Source organism: Rhinolophus sinicus, chromosome X (genome assembly GCF_036562045.2).
Source record: "Rhinolophus sinicus isolate RSC01 chromosome X, ASM3656204v1, whole genome shotgun sequence".
Lineage (NCBI taxonomy): Eukaryota > Metazoa > Chordata > Mammalia > Chiroptera > Rhinolophidae > Rhinolophus > Rhinolophus sinicus.
In genome coordinates, this window is record NC_133768.1 from 40,576,829 (window position 1) to 40,595,053 (window position 18,225).

General features: G+C 40.4%; 1 protein-coding gene across 1 annotated transcript in view; it reads right to left on the reverse strand.

Annotated features, from left to right (window-relative positions):
- The window catches only part of DGKK (diacylglycerol kinase kappa), a 137,450-nt gene that overhangs the window by 81,975 nt on the left and 37,250 nt on the right, over positions 1-18,225 (reverse strand). Inside the window, exon 2 of the mRNA XM_019718795.2 lies at positions 2,310-2,420. Coding sequence (XP_019574354.2) covers positions 2,310-2,420 — 111 coding nt within the window. The remainder of the gene's footprint in view (positions 1-2,309; positions 2,421-18,225) is intronic.

The window sequence follows — 18,225 nt, forward strand, 5'->3', positions numbered from 1 at the left end:
TGGCTTGAGCGCTGGGATTTATTTCACATCATGATTTTTGTTGATATACCAGGGAGAGTGAGAAATTACATTTAAATTGTTGAAACTGAGTCATCGATGACAAAACAAGTCTTGTCTAAACAGTGTGATTACATCACTCTTTCCTTTCTCTGGTCAGGTGGCCTATGGTATACACTATTAATGACGGTATTTGGTTTTCTCTGTCCTAACCTTCTCACCTTGATGCAATATATTCTTCTGTACTAAGTCTTCATGATACTTAGTCGTATTTATCCCTTTCTGCTAATGACTTAAGTTCAACATTTTAACTGCTCCAACTTGTACAACTGAAGCCACACCCACTATTACTGCCCCTTTCCAAAGTTATTCTACACTGTTAATTACTAAATGCTTCTCCTACTGTTCTTATGCTGTCATAGATGACATCCCCTGTAATAACTCATTTAACAGTTATTGGCTGGATGTTTTCTCCTTCTCTCCATTTTCAGTTTAAAGCCGACTTCAACTTCAACTGCTTTCTCTTACTCCTGCTGCCATATCCAGCTCTCTTCTTTTCATGTTCCTTTCAGGGGTAGGAGGCTGGAGTGAGGTGGCAATGAGAAAACAAACCAAGCCAAACTAAACCTAAATACAACTCTTCCTAAAAGTTTTATGTGGATTAATAGGAAGGCTTGGGTAATTCAGAATTATTCAAAACTAAAGGTTTATGCTGGAGAAGATAATGGGATGTGGCCTAGCTAGGGGCCTACTGGAGCAGAGAGGAGTTATTGGCTCCTGTTTCATCGACCAGCAGCCTTTGACTTTGTTGTTAGTCCCATCTAGTTTGAGGCCTGTGTCTCGGTATACACAGGCTATAGTACTGTGTTTCCCTGAAAATAAGGCCGGGTCTTATATTAATTTTTGCTCCAAAAAATGCATTAGGGCTTATGTTCAGGGGATGTTATCCTGAAAAATCATGCTAGGGCTTATTTTCCGGTTAGCTCTTATTTTCGGGGAAACATGGCAGGTAACACCCAGCCAGCATCAGGAAACCAGTACTATGGATACAGACAGGACTCGCTCCACTGGTATGCAACATGTGCAGTCATACAGGGCCCCATGTTCAAAAGGGCTCCACAATTGGTTTAATGCTTTGCTGTTGCAATATTGAAATTCTTTATAAGTTTATCATTGAACTTGTGTTTTATAAGTGAAATCCAGTGGGACAATAGGTCATGAAAATGAGCACAGGAGATATGCACAATATGTCTGCCCACCTCATGTCTTGTCACTCTATTTGCATTCATGATGCCCATGAGCATAGAATTCCAGTGGACCATGATATGTGGGAGTTCAGCAAGATTCAAAGAAAATAAGAAGGTATGAATGTTACATTTATGACTGAGTAATAAGGGAGCTGACAGCCCTGAGATGCCACACTTTCTGTTGGAACCGGAAGTTGCTTCAAACACAGCAATGGTTTTCTAAGAAACATGAACAACCAATGAACCCTATTGTATTCTTTTTTACTCATGTTACTTCCCTGTACTAACCAATCGTTTATGCTGAAAATGATAACATCAAAGGAAAAGGAAAGGTAGAGAAACCCATAGTTCCTTTTCCTTTCAGTCAGACAGTATTGATAGAATGTGTAAGTATCAAGATGTGAAATAAAAACAGTTGACTTAGTTTTGTGCAGTTTTGTGTACTGGTGAGAACAATACATATATATATGTACATATATATACATATATATATATATATATATATATATATATATATATATATATACATATATATGTATATGAGCGACTAAATACAAATTATATAATTTTGGTGACTCTTCATATGAGTTAAATGCTTTTATATTTGCTTGTAAAATGAGCATTGTACAATAGACCAATGGATGGTAAAATTGCTAATATTTTAATATTTTATTTTATTTTTTTTACTTAGAATGACATTTAATAATAAATAAAAGGTGCCCTGACAAATCACTGCTTTATATTTTAGTATCTTTACTGGCATTTCTCCTTGCTTTTTAAATAAGGGGGCCCCACATTTTTATTTTGTACTGGGCTCCACAAATTATGTAGTTGGTTTTGGGTGTAGAAGCTAATTAAGGAATCTATGAAAGAGAAGGGAAATAGAAAAGGAAAGGGAGAGAAAAGCATCCCCATTTGGCCCAAAAGAACAACTTAAAGGAAGAATAGAAGGTTTCAACTTTTGCCTTAACATTTGTCAACAGGTCTTTACATATGAGCCCATTTATTCACAGAACATTTTCTGGCACCCACCCACTAACCCAATTGAATATAGTATTCTCTTACTGCAGGATGGTGTGCAAAGCAGAGCCTTTGTCCTCGAACCAGAAAATATCTAAGCTTCCATCTCTGGAAGGAGTTACAGCTCTTCAGCAGAGGTCCTTCCTTCAGTATTTTCTGAAAGATAGAAGCATAGCAGTTGGATTAATTAGATCAATTTGCAAGACCATATCACTTGTGCTTTCAGTTCAGAAGATCAGATATCTGGAAGGCTCTATCTCTGTCATATATCTGAGAAATGGCCTGAGGGACAGGAAAGAACTCAAGGAAGTTAGTTCAATCAGAAAAGGCATTGGATACTCTTGGATAAACCATTCAAGATGATACAGGCTGTAAGTTTCTTAGGATACATGGTGTAAAAACCACGGAGAACATCTGCATTGGTGGTAGGGGGTGAGGAAGAGGGACATTAACACATAAGTATAAGAACAACATGCCTAGGAAAGAACATATGGTAGGGGAAGGGGCTGCGTTAAGTAACGACAGATTTTTTTGGAAGTTTCCAGGTTGTAGATCTAGACAGGGCCTTTTTGTTGGCTATTTTAGAGTGTTTCTTTTTAGAATATTAAGTTAGATCACATCCCTTCCATGCTTACAAGTCCCCAATAGCTTCCCAACATTTTTAGAACCAAAGTCTTTACCATGGCCTTCAAGAGATTCATGGTCTGATGAGAGAGCAAAAAGAGAACCGAAAAGGAACTGCCTTCTGATTACTTTCTTTACATATCTCATGGTCTGACCACTGATTTTTTTCAGTTACTTGTTGAACAGGCTGATTCTAACGATTTGAGAAAAGTACTCACACCCACCGAGCTGGAACCAAACCCATACTGAATGGACAAAGAGCCAGACTTAGTTTAAGTCACCAAATCAAGGTTCTATCATGAATTCCATCTATCATCTAAATTAGAATTCATCATTGGGTGGTTGAGGAAGTATTTTGTTTGGCCCATTTAGTGTTTTTCAAAGTTTTTAATTAGTTGATATTATTTAAAAGGCAGAAGATTTTATATTAAAATCAAAGTTTCCTGTTTCTTTAAAATAATCAGAACCTCTGGTAACGCTGGACTTATATTCTCACATGGCAACAATCTGCTGGAATGGAGTAGCAGCTGCTCCCTTCAGATGGGGTCCTGACTCCAGCAGGCATTTGGGTTTGAGACCCTGATCTAAACAATTCTTTGCTACTCCTGTTCTCCCAAATATACATGCATCTATTACACTCTATGTACAATTCTCTAACCAATAAGATAATACTAATGGACATAACCTCTGTATGTCAATTGAAAAGTCAGTTTATGAGCTATCCATGTTTACCTGAGTCCTCTTGATAACTTACGGGAGTTTCAAGTATTGTACCACCCTTGAGATGCTTATAAAATAATGGTGCCAAGGAGTCAAGAAAAGGAGAACAATAAGATCTTGTGGGAAAGGGGAAGGTAACAGGAAGAGTGAGAAATTACATTTAAATTGTTGAAACTGAGTCATCAATGAGAAAACAAGTCTTGTCTAAACAGTGTGATTACATCACTCTTTCCTTTCTCTGGTCAGGTGGCCTATGGTATACACTATTAATGACGATATTTGGTTTTCTCTGTCCTAACCTTCTCACCTTGATGCAATATATTCTTCTGTACTAAGTCTTCACAATACTTAGTCGTATTTATCCCTTTCTGCTAATGACTTAAGTTCAACATTTTAACTGCTCCAACTTGTACAACTGAAGCCACACCCACTATTACTGCCCCTTTCCAAAGTTATTCTACTCTGTTGATTACTAAATGCTTCTCTTACTGTTCTTATGCTGTCATAGATGACATCCCCTGTAATAGCTAATTTAACAGTTATTGGCTGGATGTTTTCTCCTTCTCTCCATTTTCAGTTTAAAGCCGACTTCAACTTCAACTGCTTTCTCTTACTCCTGCTGCCATATCCAGCTCTCTTCTTTTCCTGTTCCTTTCAGGGGTAGGAGGATGGAGTGAAGTGGCAATGAGAAAACAAGGAAAAGGTTTTGTTCCTCCAGAAGATTCCCAGAAACCTGGGCCTCCTGGTTCCTTAAGAAGATTCCCAGACACTGGTGATTTGAAACACTGAAATAAGTAGAATTCAGCCTCTTTTCCCCAGCTACTTCCTTCCATCAACCCTTAGTAATGATCGTTCTTTAATTCCCTTGTCTGGTACTTAAGAAATGTTCTCTTTTCTTCCCTTGTTCTTCCCTGATAATTAATGACATCCTGTTATTCACGCAAGGACATAGCAAAAACGATTAATTAATCTATTAATCTGAGGACACAGCAAATCATCAAAACCTTCAGTTCTCATTCCATGAACTCAGCATTTGTCACAGTCAAGAAAAGGAAAGAAAGATTTTGTGATGCATCTATCATTGGATAGAGTGCCTCATTCATATTTTCTGAGCTCCTACTATGACTCCACCTTTTGCTAGGCCCTTTGGGGTAGGTAAGTAAATTGTAGGCACATTCCCTGTCTCAAAAGTATGGGTAAGTGGGAGTGGAGGGGGAGGGAACAATAATTCATGTAGACAAACACAAAGTTATGTGAGCTCAGAGAACCATTTGAAAGAGCCTTGGACCTTCATGTTCATTGCCCTAAATGTCTACCTTGTAGTTCAAATGAGGGGTTCCACCAAGGCAGTGGTTATCCACTCATACACCCTGTCATTGGATACACCAGCCAAATCACAATTATCTCTTCTCTGCCCCATGATAATAAACTGGTCACTTTGAATGCACTAGCTTGAAGTGCAGGGAGGTTTACTCAATGCTCAATGCTGGTTAATAACAGAAGAGTAAACAAGACCTAGTAAGGGAACTGGAGAGCTCAAGCCTAGTTGCTGCCAAGTTCTAGACGATTGTTATGATTGAATGCTGACCAGTGTTACCAGCTCATTCCATTTTAAAAGACAAACTGGCAATCCAGGCTAAAATTTTGTGAAGTTTTATAATATCAAAATATTAGCAACTAATTAAACTAAAACAAACAAACAAACAAAAACTTGTGAGGGCCAAAGAAAACACGTGTTCTGGCCAAAGTTGGCCCACAGGCAAACAGTTTGCAATTTCTGATTATATCAACTGTCACTTTCTCTAGAGGATAAAGTAAGTAAGTGGTGGGTATTCCTAGCATCAGAGGAGGTTGCAGTGCATGAGTTCAAAGTTTGTGTGTGAGGTACCTATACATGTGAGGTATATATTACTAAGTTGGCAGCAGGTAAATGTTGATGTGATTTATGTATAGTAGGGGGAAAGGTTAGAAGGCCATATGAGAGTTTCTTAAGTTCTAAACAGAGGCTCTATATCATCCACTCGGAACTTCTACAAATATCCAAACCTGGGTTTGGAGAAGGTAAAGTTCCTGTAGCTTTTTTCCTTTTAAACTCTATCTCACTTTGGGAGGAACTTATTAACCCAATCACTGTTTCTAAATAAACCATTGTTTATTTAAAAATCCAATAAGCAGTCCCTGGAAACCAGTTTGAACAAGCAGAAGCTAAAAGTCACTCAATCAATGCGTTACCTCAAGTCAATAAAATATGTGCATGCAAATGACCCTTTACCTGCTCGGGGCCACTAAACTTAATAAGGATGTAAGCTGAAAATTGGAAGAAACAAATAAACACATCCTGCAAAGGGAGGCAGTGGCGGGAGAGCCCTTGCTTAATCCGTAAGAGGATTTACGCAGTGCTTCCCAGTTCTTAGCCTCCGGCAGATAACATCATCCCATTGCCCCCTCGCCACAAGCATGTGGAGTGTTACCTCTAATTTCCAGACGGTAGATCTGAGGCTTGGGTGTCTTTTGTTGCTTTGCTCAAGGATTCACAATTATATAATGCTGGTGGGCTCTGTGCTCTTTTCACTACTCTACCCATGACAAAAAAACTGGAAGTGCCTGATTAATTAGTATGTACACCACAGAATGTGTACCCCCCCCAAACTTCATCCTGAAAGACAAGACGATAAATTGCTAAGAATTATACGGTGTTCTGTGAACAGATCTATCCCCCTGCTATCCAAAAGCAGAGTGTTCCTATGAAACCTTTGGTAAGCTGAAATGGTGTAAAGCAAAGAAGCAATCACCATTAATTTGCATGGAAAAATTTTTGAGCATTCCCAGACCTAAAAAAGAACCTACCAAATTATACCAAATAACACATAAAACCTCAAATAACAATTACGTCCAGTTTTATACTAAGTATACCTCCCTTACAAGCTCTCTTAGGCTTTTCTGATACCTTAGGACACATCTTGCTAACAGACGCACAAAATAAATCGAGATAAAGCAGAGATGTTCACAGGCACAGTTCAAAACTATGGGGCTTGATGCTGAGATGCTGAGGGTAGTTCTCAGGGAAGGAGCCTGGCTGGGCCACTCCTGCTGCTCAGGGTGTGCGCTGCCTCTATAACGGCTGCTGCAAAACAAACAATGAATTCTTATTTTCGCTTTTTTTTTTTGTTTGTAAAAGCAAAAGTCCTTTTCAAATTTCTTTTGGTAAGCTAAAACAGGCACTAATGTAGATGTTTCATAAAAGCAAAGTGACATAAAATGAACTTTCAAAAAGAGGGTGGTGGGGGGGTGTACCTGAACTCAGTACTAAAACTGTTAAATGGTAATCTGTAATGCGTGAGAGGACGTCTTTTTTTGTTTTCTGAAAGTGACTAAGATTGACTAGAAGAGTAACAAGAATTCACATGTATACAGCACTTTGCAATTGATAAAGTGCTTTTACTTTTGTTATTGAATCCTCTCAGAGGCCCTTTGAAAGGCATCTGACTCAATTCTGCTCCATGAAAGACACCCTGAACCTCAGTTTCTTTAAGTGGCTTGCCCATATATATTTATTCCTAAAACATTATCAAGACATTTGAAATTTTTCCTCTCAAAGAAGATCGTCAATGTTTGTTTTGCATTTTTGAGATTTTGCTGCATCTTGGGGCTAAAATATTTGTCAGGAAATCGCATCTCTAATGTTATTGTGAAAGGCAGTGAGGAACAGGATTCAATATGGGAAATTTTTCTTGGTGACCACCTGTACAAGCACACAGCTACTTCATAAAATGGGGGCATACCGGCACTCATCTTGTTCCAAGCTGCCACATTCCTATGGCAGTATTTGTCGTGCTGCAGATAGGAAGAAGTTTGGAAGAGTCATAGGTTCCTTGTACATATTGAAATGCCATGTGACCCACCTGCTGCTTCTTAAACTAACATACTGCAGGCAGGCCTCCTAGTCCTTCCTGCCGATTCTATCTGACATTAAAACCCAAATAGCACTGCAGTCTCTACTTTTAAACTCTCAAGCCTAGCTGTTTTGTAGTGCGACTAAATGTGATGCTGAACTCGATCACCGCAGATGTCATTTGGCTTCATTCAAATCCAAGAATGCAGGACTTATCAAGCCATAAGTAATTCAGGTCCCAAGTACAGGCAAAATGTCTTTGCCTAAACTGTGGCAATCCTTGCAGAGAAAGCTAGAACTTTGAAAAGCTCTGTGTCAGTTTCCTTTTGAGTCCTCTGATAAGCCACTCCCCAAATCCATTATTTCCTGAAACTCCTGTACCCTGGCACAGGTGATCTCTCTTCCTGCTGCTCTACAACTCAGCATGTATAAATTAGTCGCCAACAGTGAGGGTAAGCACTTCCCTTGCTCCATATTTATAAAATATCTTCTATAAAATATCTCAACAGGGTCTGTAAAGCAGCCCAGTTTCCTATATATAATTAACACCTGCCTGCTGCTTAGCTGGGAAAGGGCAAGTACAGCTGCTGCCGTGACCTTTTCCTATGCTACCCCCATATCTCCAAAGCTTCTATTATCTGCTATATCTGATTTTCTGTGGCTCAGTGGGGTTTTGATGGATGAGGCTTTGAGGGAGGCTTTTAACCTTTTCTAGCAAAAGGAACCCTTATTACATAGCCAAACTGAATTCTACCCCCACCCAATCAAAAAGTAGGTGAGCATCAAGACACGCACCACTACCTGTTACTTTCTCATGCTGTTCTTGGGAGGGAGGCTGAATCAAGTTGGAGATGGGCAGTTTATCACTCCTCAAATGAGAACCAGACTCCCACTATGAGCACAACTGGGAAAAGCAGCTTGCTGCCTATGGCTCCTTCAGTTCAAAAACCTGGAACATCTATTCTTTTTGCTTTGGGGGTGAAGGTGATGAAAAGAAAGCCATTTCCTAACACAGGCCTGCCAAAGTTGATTCAGAGCAACAATGTTTGATTTAGTTAAAATGTAACTCTGGGTGCTTTAGGCTTTAAGAAAGGCCAAGCCTGCTGCTTCACTGAAAGCTTTATATTCCCCAGGGTCCTGTTGACGTGGCAGGAGTCAGACAGACTGGCTCCAGCACTTACTAGCTGTGTGACCTTGGGCAAATCACTTAACCTCTCTGAGCCTCAATTTCCTTGCCTGTTAGATGAGGCTATCTCACAGAGCATGTGCCTGCCACTTTATAAGTGTGAGTCCCTTGTGGATTGTGGAGTCAGGGGCTTGTGTCACAACTTCATTCATCTCGCTACTGGAAGCTTCCCTCCCTGGCACTAGCAAGCCTGGCTGGCTAAGTGCTACAGCAGAAGGACGAGGAATAGGGTGACACAAATGTCCCAATTTTCCCAGGAATTTTAGTGCTAAAACCAAAACAGTCAAGGGCAAACCAAGACCTGTTAGTCACTTGAGCACTGAGAAGCCAGATCTTAAGTCTGCAAGGATTGCAGCTGCAATCTCTCCCACGGCTTCCTGTGATAAGGAAGAACTACAGAGGATTATCCATGTCCCTGCTCTCTATTAGCGAAATATTGTAAAAGAAAGTTAAGAATGACGCTGAGTCTTTTCTGAAAAGGCAAAAATGTTAACTAGTTTCTTACATATCATTCAAAGGTATTTTATACACACGCACAAACATATATACATGTGTTTTTTTCTTCTTCATGTAAAACATAATATTCTATGCACAATTTTTTTTCTTGCTTTCTACACTTAATGTATCATGGAGCCCTTTCAATATTGGTACATACTGAGCTGCCTTATTTCTTTTTACAGTTACATAGCATTCCATGGTACGGATATAATGTGATTTATTTAAAAAGTCCATTATTGATGAACAGTATTTTAAAATCTTATTCTATCACAAACAATACTGCAGTGACTCTCTGTATATACATGCCATTTTGCATTGGTGTAAGTACATTGATAAGATAAATATAAAGGGCTGGTGACTTTAAAACTAGTCCAATGGGACCATAAAGCCTAAAAACATATGTCTTCTCAAATCTCTCTGCTCCCTCTCCCTTTCCTTTTTAAATTTTATTTATTTATTTTTTATTATTTTTATTATTGGAGTTTGGTAGGAAGGTTAAGGATCACTAATTTCTTGGGAGTTGAGGAGGAGGTGAGCAATTTTGACCCAGGCTGACAATGTGCAGAAAGCAGTAACCTGGCTCTCGGGAATTGCCCTGGCAGAGCAGCCACCAGAAAGAGGGAAGAGCTCAGCTGAGTCTTCCTAGACCTTCACACAGGTTTGAATGATAGCTTTGCTGCATTGAATTGTGAATCCTTGAACAAGCCATTTTACTGCTATGAGGGACCACTAGTAACTTGGCTCAGGGAAGGGATATGAGCTCTGGTCTATGTTGTTCAATATCTATGCTCTTGCCACAAAACTGCCTTTTAACTTTCAGAGCTACTCTTGACTTTATCAAGAAGTAATTTTCTCTCTCCCTCCCTGGCAGAGATGAGGAAAATAAGGGCCCAAGGGGGGCTACACTTACCCAAGTAAAACAGCAAATTAGTGGCCGAAGCAGGACTGAGCTTCGGGCCACTCTATTTCAGTAGTGTGTGGAATCCTCACTGACTTCCTGAATGTGAATGAAGGTGCCCTACAACCGTAGCCATTGAGTTTGCTCTGTATTGGCAATGTCTCCTGGACCACGTGCATAGTTTTGGGGGCTCCAGTGGAATAGCATGGAAAGGGATGTGAAGAGACTAGCAGGAAGGTGGCTTGACTCCAAGAGTGGGATCAAGAGGATGGGCTGGGTCAGAGTTTTGGAAGTTTGAGAAGAAAAGTGACTTATGGGAAGGCTTTCTGCAGAAGGTTGGCTTTGCTGTGCAAATGCAGGGAAGACGAAAGATGTCACCTAGGTGAAGGAGGGTTGTTTTTGAGCCTTGGGAGAACCAAAATCTTGAAAGAAGGAAATCCAATGAAAGGAATTGTGTAAGTAGAAGCTTAGTGGTAGAACTCTACTGTTACAGCAGCAGTTGCTACTGCCCAGAAAAGGAAGTTCTATGGTCACACAAAGTCCTTAAAGGAAAGATGCCAGGGAATTTTGGACCCTGGTCTTCAACTTAACTAAGATCACAGAGGCCAGGACAGCAATGATCTTATTTAGTGCCACCATCGTACAAAGAATGACAAAGCATGTCTGCTTCCAACTGCCTTCTCCCCCACCCTTTCGCCTGACCACCAGCTACCAGAGATGGATAGGTTCTTCTAAAATTCTGTGGATGTTTCTTCTCTCAGGGACAGTACCCCAACTGCTTCCTGCCCTTGGATCCCATCAAGCCATATGCCATCTTTATGGTAACCACCTGCTATGAGACCAGTGGCTCCTGTTCTGATTTTGGTGATGTCTTCATAGAAGCAGCCAGGGCAGCAATCTCTTCTCTAAGCTTCTCTTCAACCATCCCTCTCCAGAGGAAAAGAATTGTTTCTGGCTGACAAATGTCTGCCATTTGCCTTGGATTTACATGCATTATCTCATTTAATGCCCACAACACAGTCCTGTGAGGGAGGTGGAAAATTGGAAGCTTAGAGAGGTTAATTGACTAGTTCCAAGTCACAGTGAGTAGCAGAGCTGAGGTTTAACCCAGGTCTGTTTGACTCCACTGTCTGTCCCCTCTAAATACCAAGCATCTACAGGATGATGGTCATCATGATCTAGCTTGGGTGTCAGGTCCAACTTGTGGATCCCTTCAGTCCACTTATTTCTTTCTCCCAGGGGCCACTATTTAACTCAGCAGTAAGAGCCATGAGCCAATAATGTCTGCAGATTCCCCATTAGTTTAGCTAAAGGAGACCATGTACTGCAAATGACTTCACAAACAGGGAGAAAAAAAAATCACAGTTCTTTGAAGAGTTGCCTGAAATGTCATAATCTCATATTTTGCATATTTTGATACTTTGGAACAACATGCTGGACCATGCATAGGAGCTCCTAAATCTGAGGATTTCAGTCTTTAGAGATATTTCTAAATGCTTGCAACATAAGGCCAAATGGAACCTTGCAAATATGCAAATCTGTAGCTCATTTGGCTACAACTCACTCAAAGAGCAAAGTGATGAAGACCCAATACTTTCTGTGCTTTGATCTTTAAGAATATCTGTCTCTTTCCAATCATGGCATCAAATGGCTCTAATAATGTGGGTGCAATGAACGCACATCACCTAACTGCATGTAACTGGGGAGTTGGGGAGATTGCCTTGTGCCAAACTGGCCCCATGTAGACAGCCATCTGAAGGTGTGACAGGAACTAAGAGTACATTCACTAACAGGTCCTCTGGGGGTGAAGTGGTTAGGTAATAAAGAGGGGATGTGTGAGGTTTTGTGTTTTTTTTAAATTATTTTTTTATTTTGTATTAGTTTCAGATGTACAAAACAATGTAATAGTTAGACATTTACACCCCTCACAAAGTGGTAACCCCCTCCCCCAATCTACTATCCCTCTGACATCTATATAGCTGTTACAATTCCATTTTTACTTTTTCTCAGCCTTATGAAGTGGTGTTGACAAGAATCATGCGGTTGGGGCGGCCAGATGGCTCGGTTTGTTAGAGCGCGAGTGAGGTTGCCGTTGCCGGTTCGATTCCCACATGGGCCAGTGAACTGTGCCCTCCACAACTAGATTGAAAACAACAGCTTGAGCTTGGAGCTGAGCCACCGGTGGGCGACTAGTTGGCTCAGTGGTTGGAGCGTGGTGCTCATAACATCAAGGTCGCTGGTTCGAGTCCCGCATGGACCAGTGGCTGCGCCCTCCACAACTAGATTGAAAAAACAATGACTTGACATCATGGAAAAACACACTATTCCATAATAAATAAAAAAAAGAAGAAGAATTATGAGGTTGGTAGACAGAAACTGGTTCTGCTTGCTCCATTGGTTCTGCTGGCTTCTCGCAGCAACAGTGGTCTAGGGAAGATAAAATTCACTAATTCACTAGTGTGTGTGCGTGTGTGTGTATGTGTGTGTGTGTGCGCGCGCGCGCACGCTTGCACGCACGCTCGCACGCACGCACTTGTTTGCTATGCATCACCAGTTGTAGGTAAGAGCAGAAGCAAAGTCTCAGGTAAGGGCATGTCAGGGGTGGGATTGGTCAGGGGTGGGATTGACCTGTGGGTGAGGTTAGGGAGTTTCTGCTCAACCTCTAAAGCTGTGGATAACCTTGCTGCCTCTGAGCAGTGGACTGTCCTCGGTTGAGCAAAATTGCCTCATATGGAGGCAGGAGTCATGGTAGTTTGACAGCCACCAAACTTGGAGGGAAAAGGCAGGGAAGAGCTATGATTGCAGGAGATCCTAGCTTGTCAAGGAAGAGACTGTGTTGGTGGGTTTTGGTTCCAGAGAAATTACTGGCCTGGTAATAAAGCTGAAAAGCTATTCCAGTTGGTAAAAGGAGAGTATCAGGGAGAGGCCTCCTGGAGTAGTAGTAGTAATAATAATAATAATAATAATAATAATAATAATTGCTAACAGCTGGTGAGTCTTTACTATGTTGGAAGCACTGTGTTAAATCATGTTACATGGAGAACTGAGACTTGTAACTTCCCTACTAGGTTAATAAATGGCAGAGCTAAAATCTCTCTTGGAGTTTTACAGGACATGAAAGACCAGTTATTCCCTCAGTGAAAGAAAAAAGTAAGGTTTATATCACTGGTCTTATGCAAGTTATACCCTATTCTATGTCAGTCGACAGAAGGAAGCAGGACTGGGGGGAGATTGGTGGTGTGAATCACAGCAATTTGGTTCAGTTTTGTTTTTGTTTTTAATATTAAATGCTAAAATAATTAAGGTAATAATAATTGCTTAGTTTACACAGTACTTTATCAACTATAAAGACCTTGAAGAGTCTTCCTTGACTCTGAAAACAACACTGAGGAATAGTAAGGTAGGTAATACTATTGGCTTTTTCCAGATAAGAACACTGTGACTCAAGGAAATGAAGTAAGGGACTTGCCCAAGGTCACTATGTGGTAAACTAGTTCTGGCCTCCTAACTTCTAGTACAAGGCTCTTTTCACTATATCTCTAAATTTTATGTTTTCTGTGCTGATATCATTTTAATTAGTAGTCTGTTTGCCAAAGCCTAGTTTCTCCTTCACATCCCTTTTCTGTCATCCTGCAATATAATTCTTTGCCATCATTGCTGGTAATTCTTTATGGCATAATCAAGTGTGCCATTGGCAGGCATCCTCATGGTAAATGAGGATAATACCATGCTGGGACCAAAGGAAAATCTTTTCTGACCTGGATGGCTTCTAGTAGCAATAATTTAAAAATTAACTTGGCCATGTAACTACTGCACATAGCATTCTATAAGGATCTTACTTGGAAAGGCTGAGAGTGCTGCTGTTACTGTAGCCTCCCCTTCCCAGGGGCCACTTCCCACGGCTTGTTCAGATGCTCTAACACAAGACCTACTGCTACCCTTCTCATAGTTTTGGACCTCCATTTATGTCCCTGTTGAAACACCGTTCAGATTTACATCCTTTTCCAACTTCTCCCTGCAGGCAAACACCTGGTAGGACTACACCCCCCCCTCCAGCTAGGCTAATGTTAAGGGATTAAGACTACTCAATTCCTAAATGGCTACGAACTACAGTCATCAAATTCTAACACCCACTGGCCAGGGCTTAGAGCAAGACTGACTTACCATCTGGATTTTGTGCTGCTCAACTCTTAATAGCCTATTCAGAAGGGGCCACCAGAAAAGTACAAATGCACTAAGGGAGCGGGAAAGACAGGGACAGGAAGTAAGAGATCAGTGGTATTATAACTCAAGCTGACAGGACTGGAAGAGGGGAAGAGGAGAGGAGTACAAAAAAGTAAGAATAGGATGAGCGTGTTACATTGGAGGGGAAAGTAGGGGTGGTGTCAAACTCTCACAAAATTGTAGATAACAAAAGATGCTCATTTTTCCCACCAGTGGCACATAGGATTCCCACTGGTCCTGCAACCATCTGTCAGCCATCATTTCATTGGCTCTCAGATAGTGCTCTAATCAGTGTGTGCAGCCCAAAGTTGCTGGGGAGAAGGCAGCACTGACTGAAACGGGAAGAGAAGGATTATCAGCTGAGATATGGGGGACAGCTACACTTGAATCTCACAAAAAACAGTAGACAAACTTGTTCTCTGGGAGGGGGTGGCAACTGTCCTTTAACTGGAAATGGCCTAAAAACCAGGATTGCTTAAGGAAAGGAACATGAGACATACCAGAGGAGAGTCCAGAGTAAAACAGACTCACTAACAGTAATACACACACACACTAAAATTTATACACAGAGAAATATGGAGACACAGTTAACCCCTCTTGCCCCTTTGACCCCTCCATACATATGACAAAAAGTAATGTACTCACAGATACATGTATGTTATCCACACCTTTTCTGAAACGTCCACTGTGGCTAAGCATCCTGCTAGGCATATTGTGTACATTAGTGCTAATACAACAATACTACAAGGTAAGTATTATTAGCCTCATATTACAGATAAGGCTCTGAATCTCAGGAGGGTTAACTGACTTCTCCAAGATCACATAGTTACAAAGGGGGATGACTTTGAACCCAAGTCTGTCTGATTCTAAAGCCTAGACTCATTTCTACTCATTATACCATATACATTGCCTCTTTCCTGGAAAGTGAGGGTTGATTTGAGGTGAGAGAGAGAGAGAGAGAGAGAGAGAGAGAGAGAGAGAGAGAGAGAGAGAGAGAGAGAGAGAGAGGATAGTTTGCAAAATCACAAGAAATCTGAATGATCCAGTTTGTGTGTGTGTTTTTACAGAAACATTTATACATGGTGCATTATGGGCAGCAATGTGGCACCTGGGAGAGACAGTGGGCATAATGGACTCTGAATTGCATGGAGTTTGGACTCCAACAGTAACTTGCCTTGCGAGCAAGTCATGCCACTTCCCCAAGCCACCATCTCCTTGCTAGGAACTGCAGATAAAGATGCTAAAAGTTGGCACTTGCTTCATCAAGGGAAGACCAAGAGGTAATAGGCAACACTATTAATATTGCTCAGGTCTGTTGCCATAAAGTAAACTTCCACCAAATAAAGACTGCAGGGATAGACCTGGGCCCAGGAATATAAATTATTTAGAAACTGAGTAGGTCAGAAAGGACAACCTCAGCATTAAACTCTCTTGGTAAATCACAAATACATGTCATAGCTGGGTTATATCTAATGGGCACAGTGCCCAGAGTGCCACAATGTACCTATTGTAGGTACTTGATGAATGTTTATAAAGTGAAATTGAATGGGAGAAAAATACACTTGGGGAGGATAATGAGAAAGGGTACTCTCAAATGTTCCTATCAATTGGTTAGTAAAAGCCAGCTGCTACTGTAGAAAACACATGAAGATTCTTATATTTCCAAGCACATATATTTAAGCAAAAGCCAATTTAGTATAGTAAAAAGGAGCATAGATTTTAGAGTCAGGTAAGCCTGGATTTGAAACTCAGCTCCCTCACTTACTAGTTGTATGTCCTTGGGCAAGTAATTTAACTTACAAACCTCAGAATTTTTATCTCTAAAAACACATATAATGACACTCAACTCTTTTTTTCCCATTTCTTTAAGAAAAAAAATATAGGTGGAATTACTGGGTCAAAGGCTATATAAAATTTAACATGTTCTTACACATATTGCTAAATTGCCTTCCAGACTGATTGAACAGATTTAAATTCTCATGATACTCAACTCTTAATGATCAAGAGATGCATAAAGTGCTTAGTGCTAAGTAGAAATTTAATACATATTTCTTCTTTTTTCCTGTGGATATGGTGGTAATATTTTTTAACCCTAACATAAGGCTTGTTAAGTATGAGTATATATATATATAGTTTGCAACAGGGTATTGCAGGTTCAATTCGAAATCAGAGTTCACCCCAAATACTGGAGCATAGTTTACATACTAATAGTCTAAGCCCAGCGGGTCTTTACTACCAGAGGTTAGGATGCTTTTGATTTTTGTGGATTAATCCATGTAAGCACAGACTCTCTCCTTCCCATGAGTAACAGGGCAGGGATCACTGGGAAAGGAAACAAAGACTATAAATAGAAAACCAGGAGGTGGCCAGTTGGCTGAGTTGGTTAAAGCGCGGTGCTGGTAGCACCAAGGTTGCCGGTTTGATCCCTGCATGGGCCACTGTGAGCTGCCCCCTCCTTAAAAAAGAAAATCAAATTTAACTCTGTAGAAGAATTTGTGGCTGCTGTCCCCATAAACATGCTCATAGTGCTGGGACTTTTGAACTCCTCCCCCAGAAAACAAAACCTAGAGCATCGGAAGGGCTTCTCATTATGTCGGTATGAAGATTTAAGGTAAGTAAAGAGAAATGTTCTATTACAGACTGGAAGAGGAACCAGTGTTAGAACGAGTGGTGATTAGAACAGGATTAGTAAACCCAAGTGTTTGTATCTTTTTTAAATTTAACACATAGACATTTCAAATATAATCCTCCCCAATGTTTGTATTAAAACAGTGAAGCAATTTTTGAAGGACCAAATGGAAAACATTCTCTTCTGTTGTATTCCATTAACCAAATCTATGGGAAACACAGTTTCAAGAACTGCTATAATCTGCTATAACTAAGGCACCACCATTTACCTGGTGGCAATTTATTCAACTGACAGTACATCCTAATTCCAGGCCAATTATCTAGGAGGAAATGACTAGCTATTAGAGATCTGACTTGCAAACTCAAAACTAGTTAAATAAAATAAAGTAAATATCACAAAGCCATTCTCCCACATTTCAAACAACTAAGAGCAAGGCTATCATACCAACTAACAAGACCTATGGCTTTATTGGACAAAACCCAGAGGTTTACAACTATCTACATAACTTCTGACAACCAAAACAACTTGTGCCAATGCAAAAATTCCAACCCCTTCTTATTCTACTTTGCCATTCATGTGCCTTGGGCTTTGAAGGGAAGTCTAAATATGCAGTTATACAATGAAAACTAGCAAATGCATCTCATTTTATCTGTGTAACTTTCAAGTGCTTAAGATGGTTAGTGTGGATTTCATAGTCAACAAATCCATCTCCTTGCCCATGACTATATGGAATGACTATATACTTAAGGTATCCCCTTCAAATTTCTGTTCTTACTTTTCTTAAAAGTTCCTTCTCCGCCTTTTACCCTTGATGCAGAGAAAGGAAATGCTCATTCTACTTAGCTTCAATTATTTATGAGCCGCTGAAGATTTGCTCTACCAACATGAGATCAGTGGAAGACCAAGAGCACATTTAATGCAGAGAAGTGAGTATAGAGTAGGTGGAGATTGCCCAGGCCAATGAACTCACTTTGGTTATTACAGAGAAATGAACTATAAGGGAACTCCTTAGCTGCCTACAAACTCCCTGACTGCCTACAAGCTCCCTGATTGCCTGATGGGCAATCCACCTTGGTATTTCCAACTGATATGCTTTTTGATTTTTCCAGGTCTTTCTCACTTGGAGACATGGTAAGACTCTTTTTCAGGCTCACGATTCACTGAACTATTTTTAGCCAGGAGTAGCACCTTACATAATGACAAATAAGGGAAATGTGAGCCAAAAACCTAATAAACCTTGAGTATGAAAGGCGACAATCTTTTTGACCCCAAAATGTGTAAAGCATATGC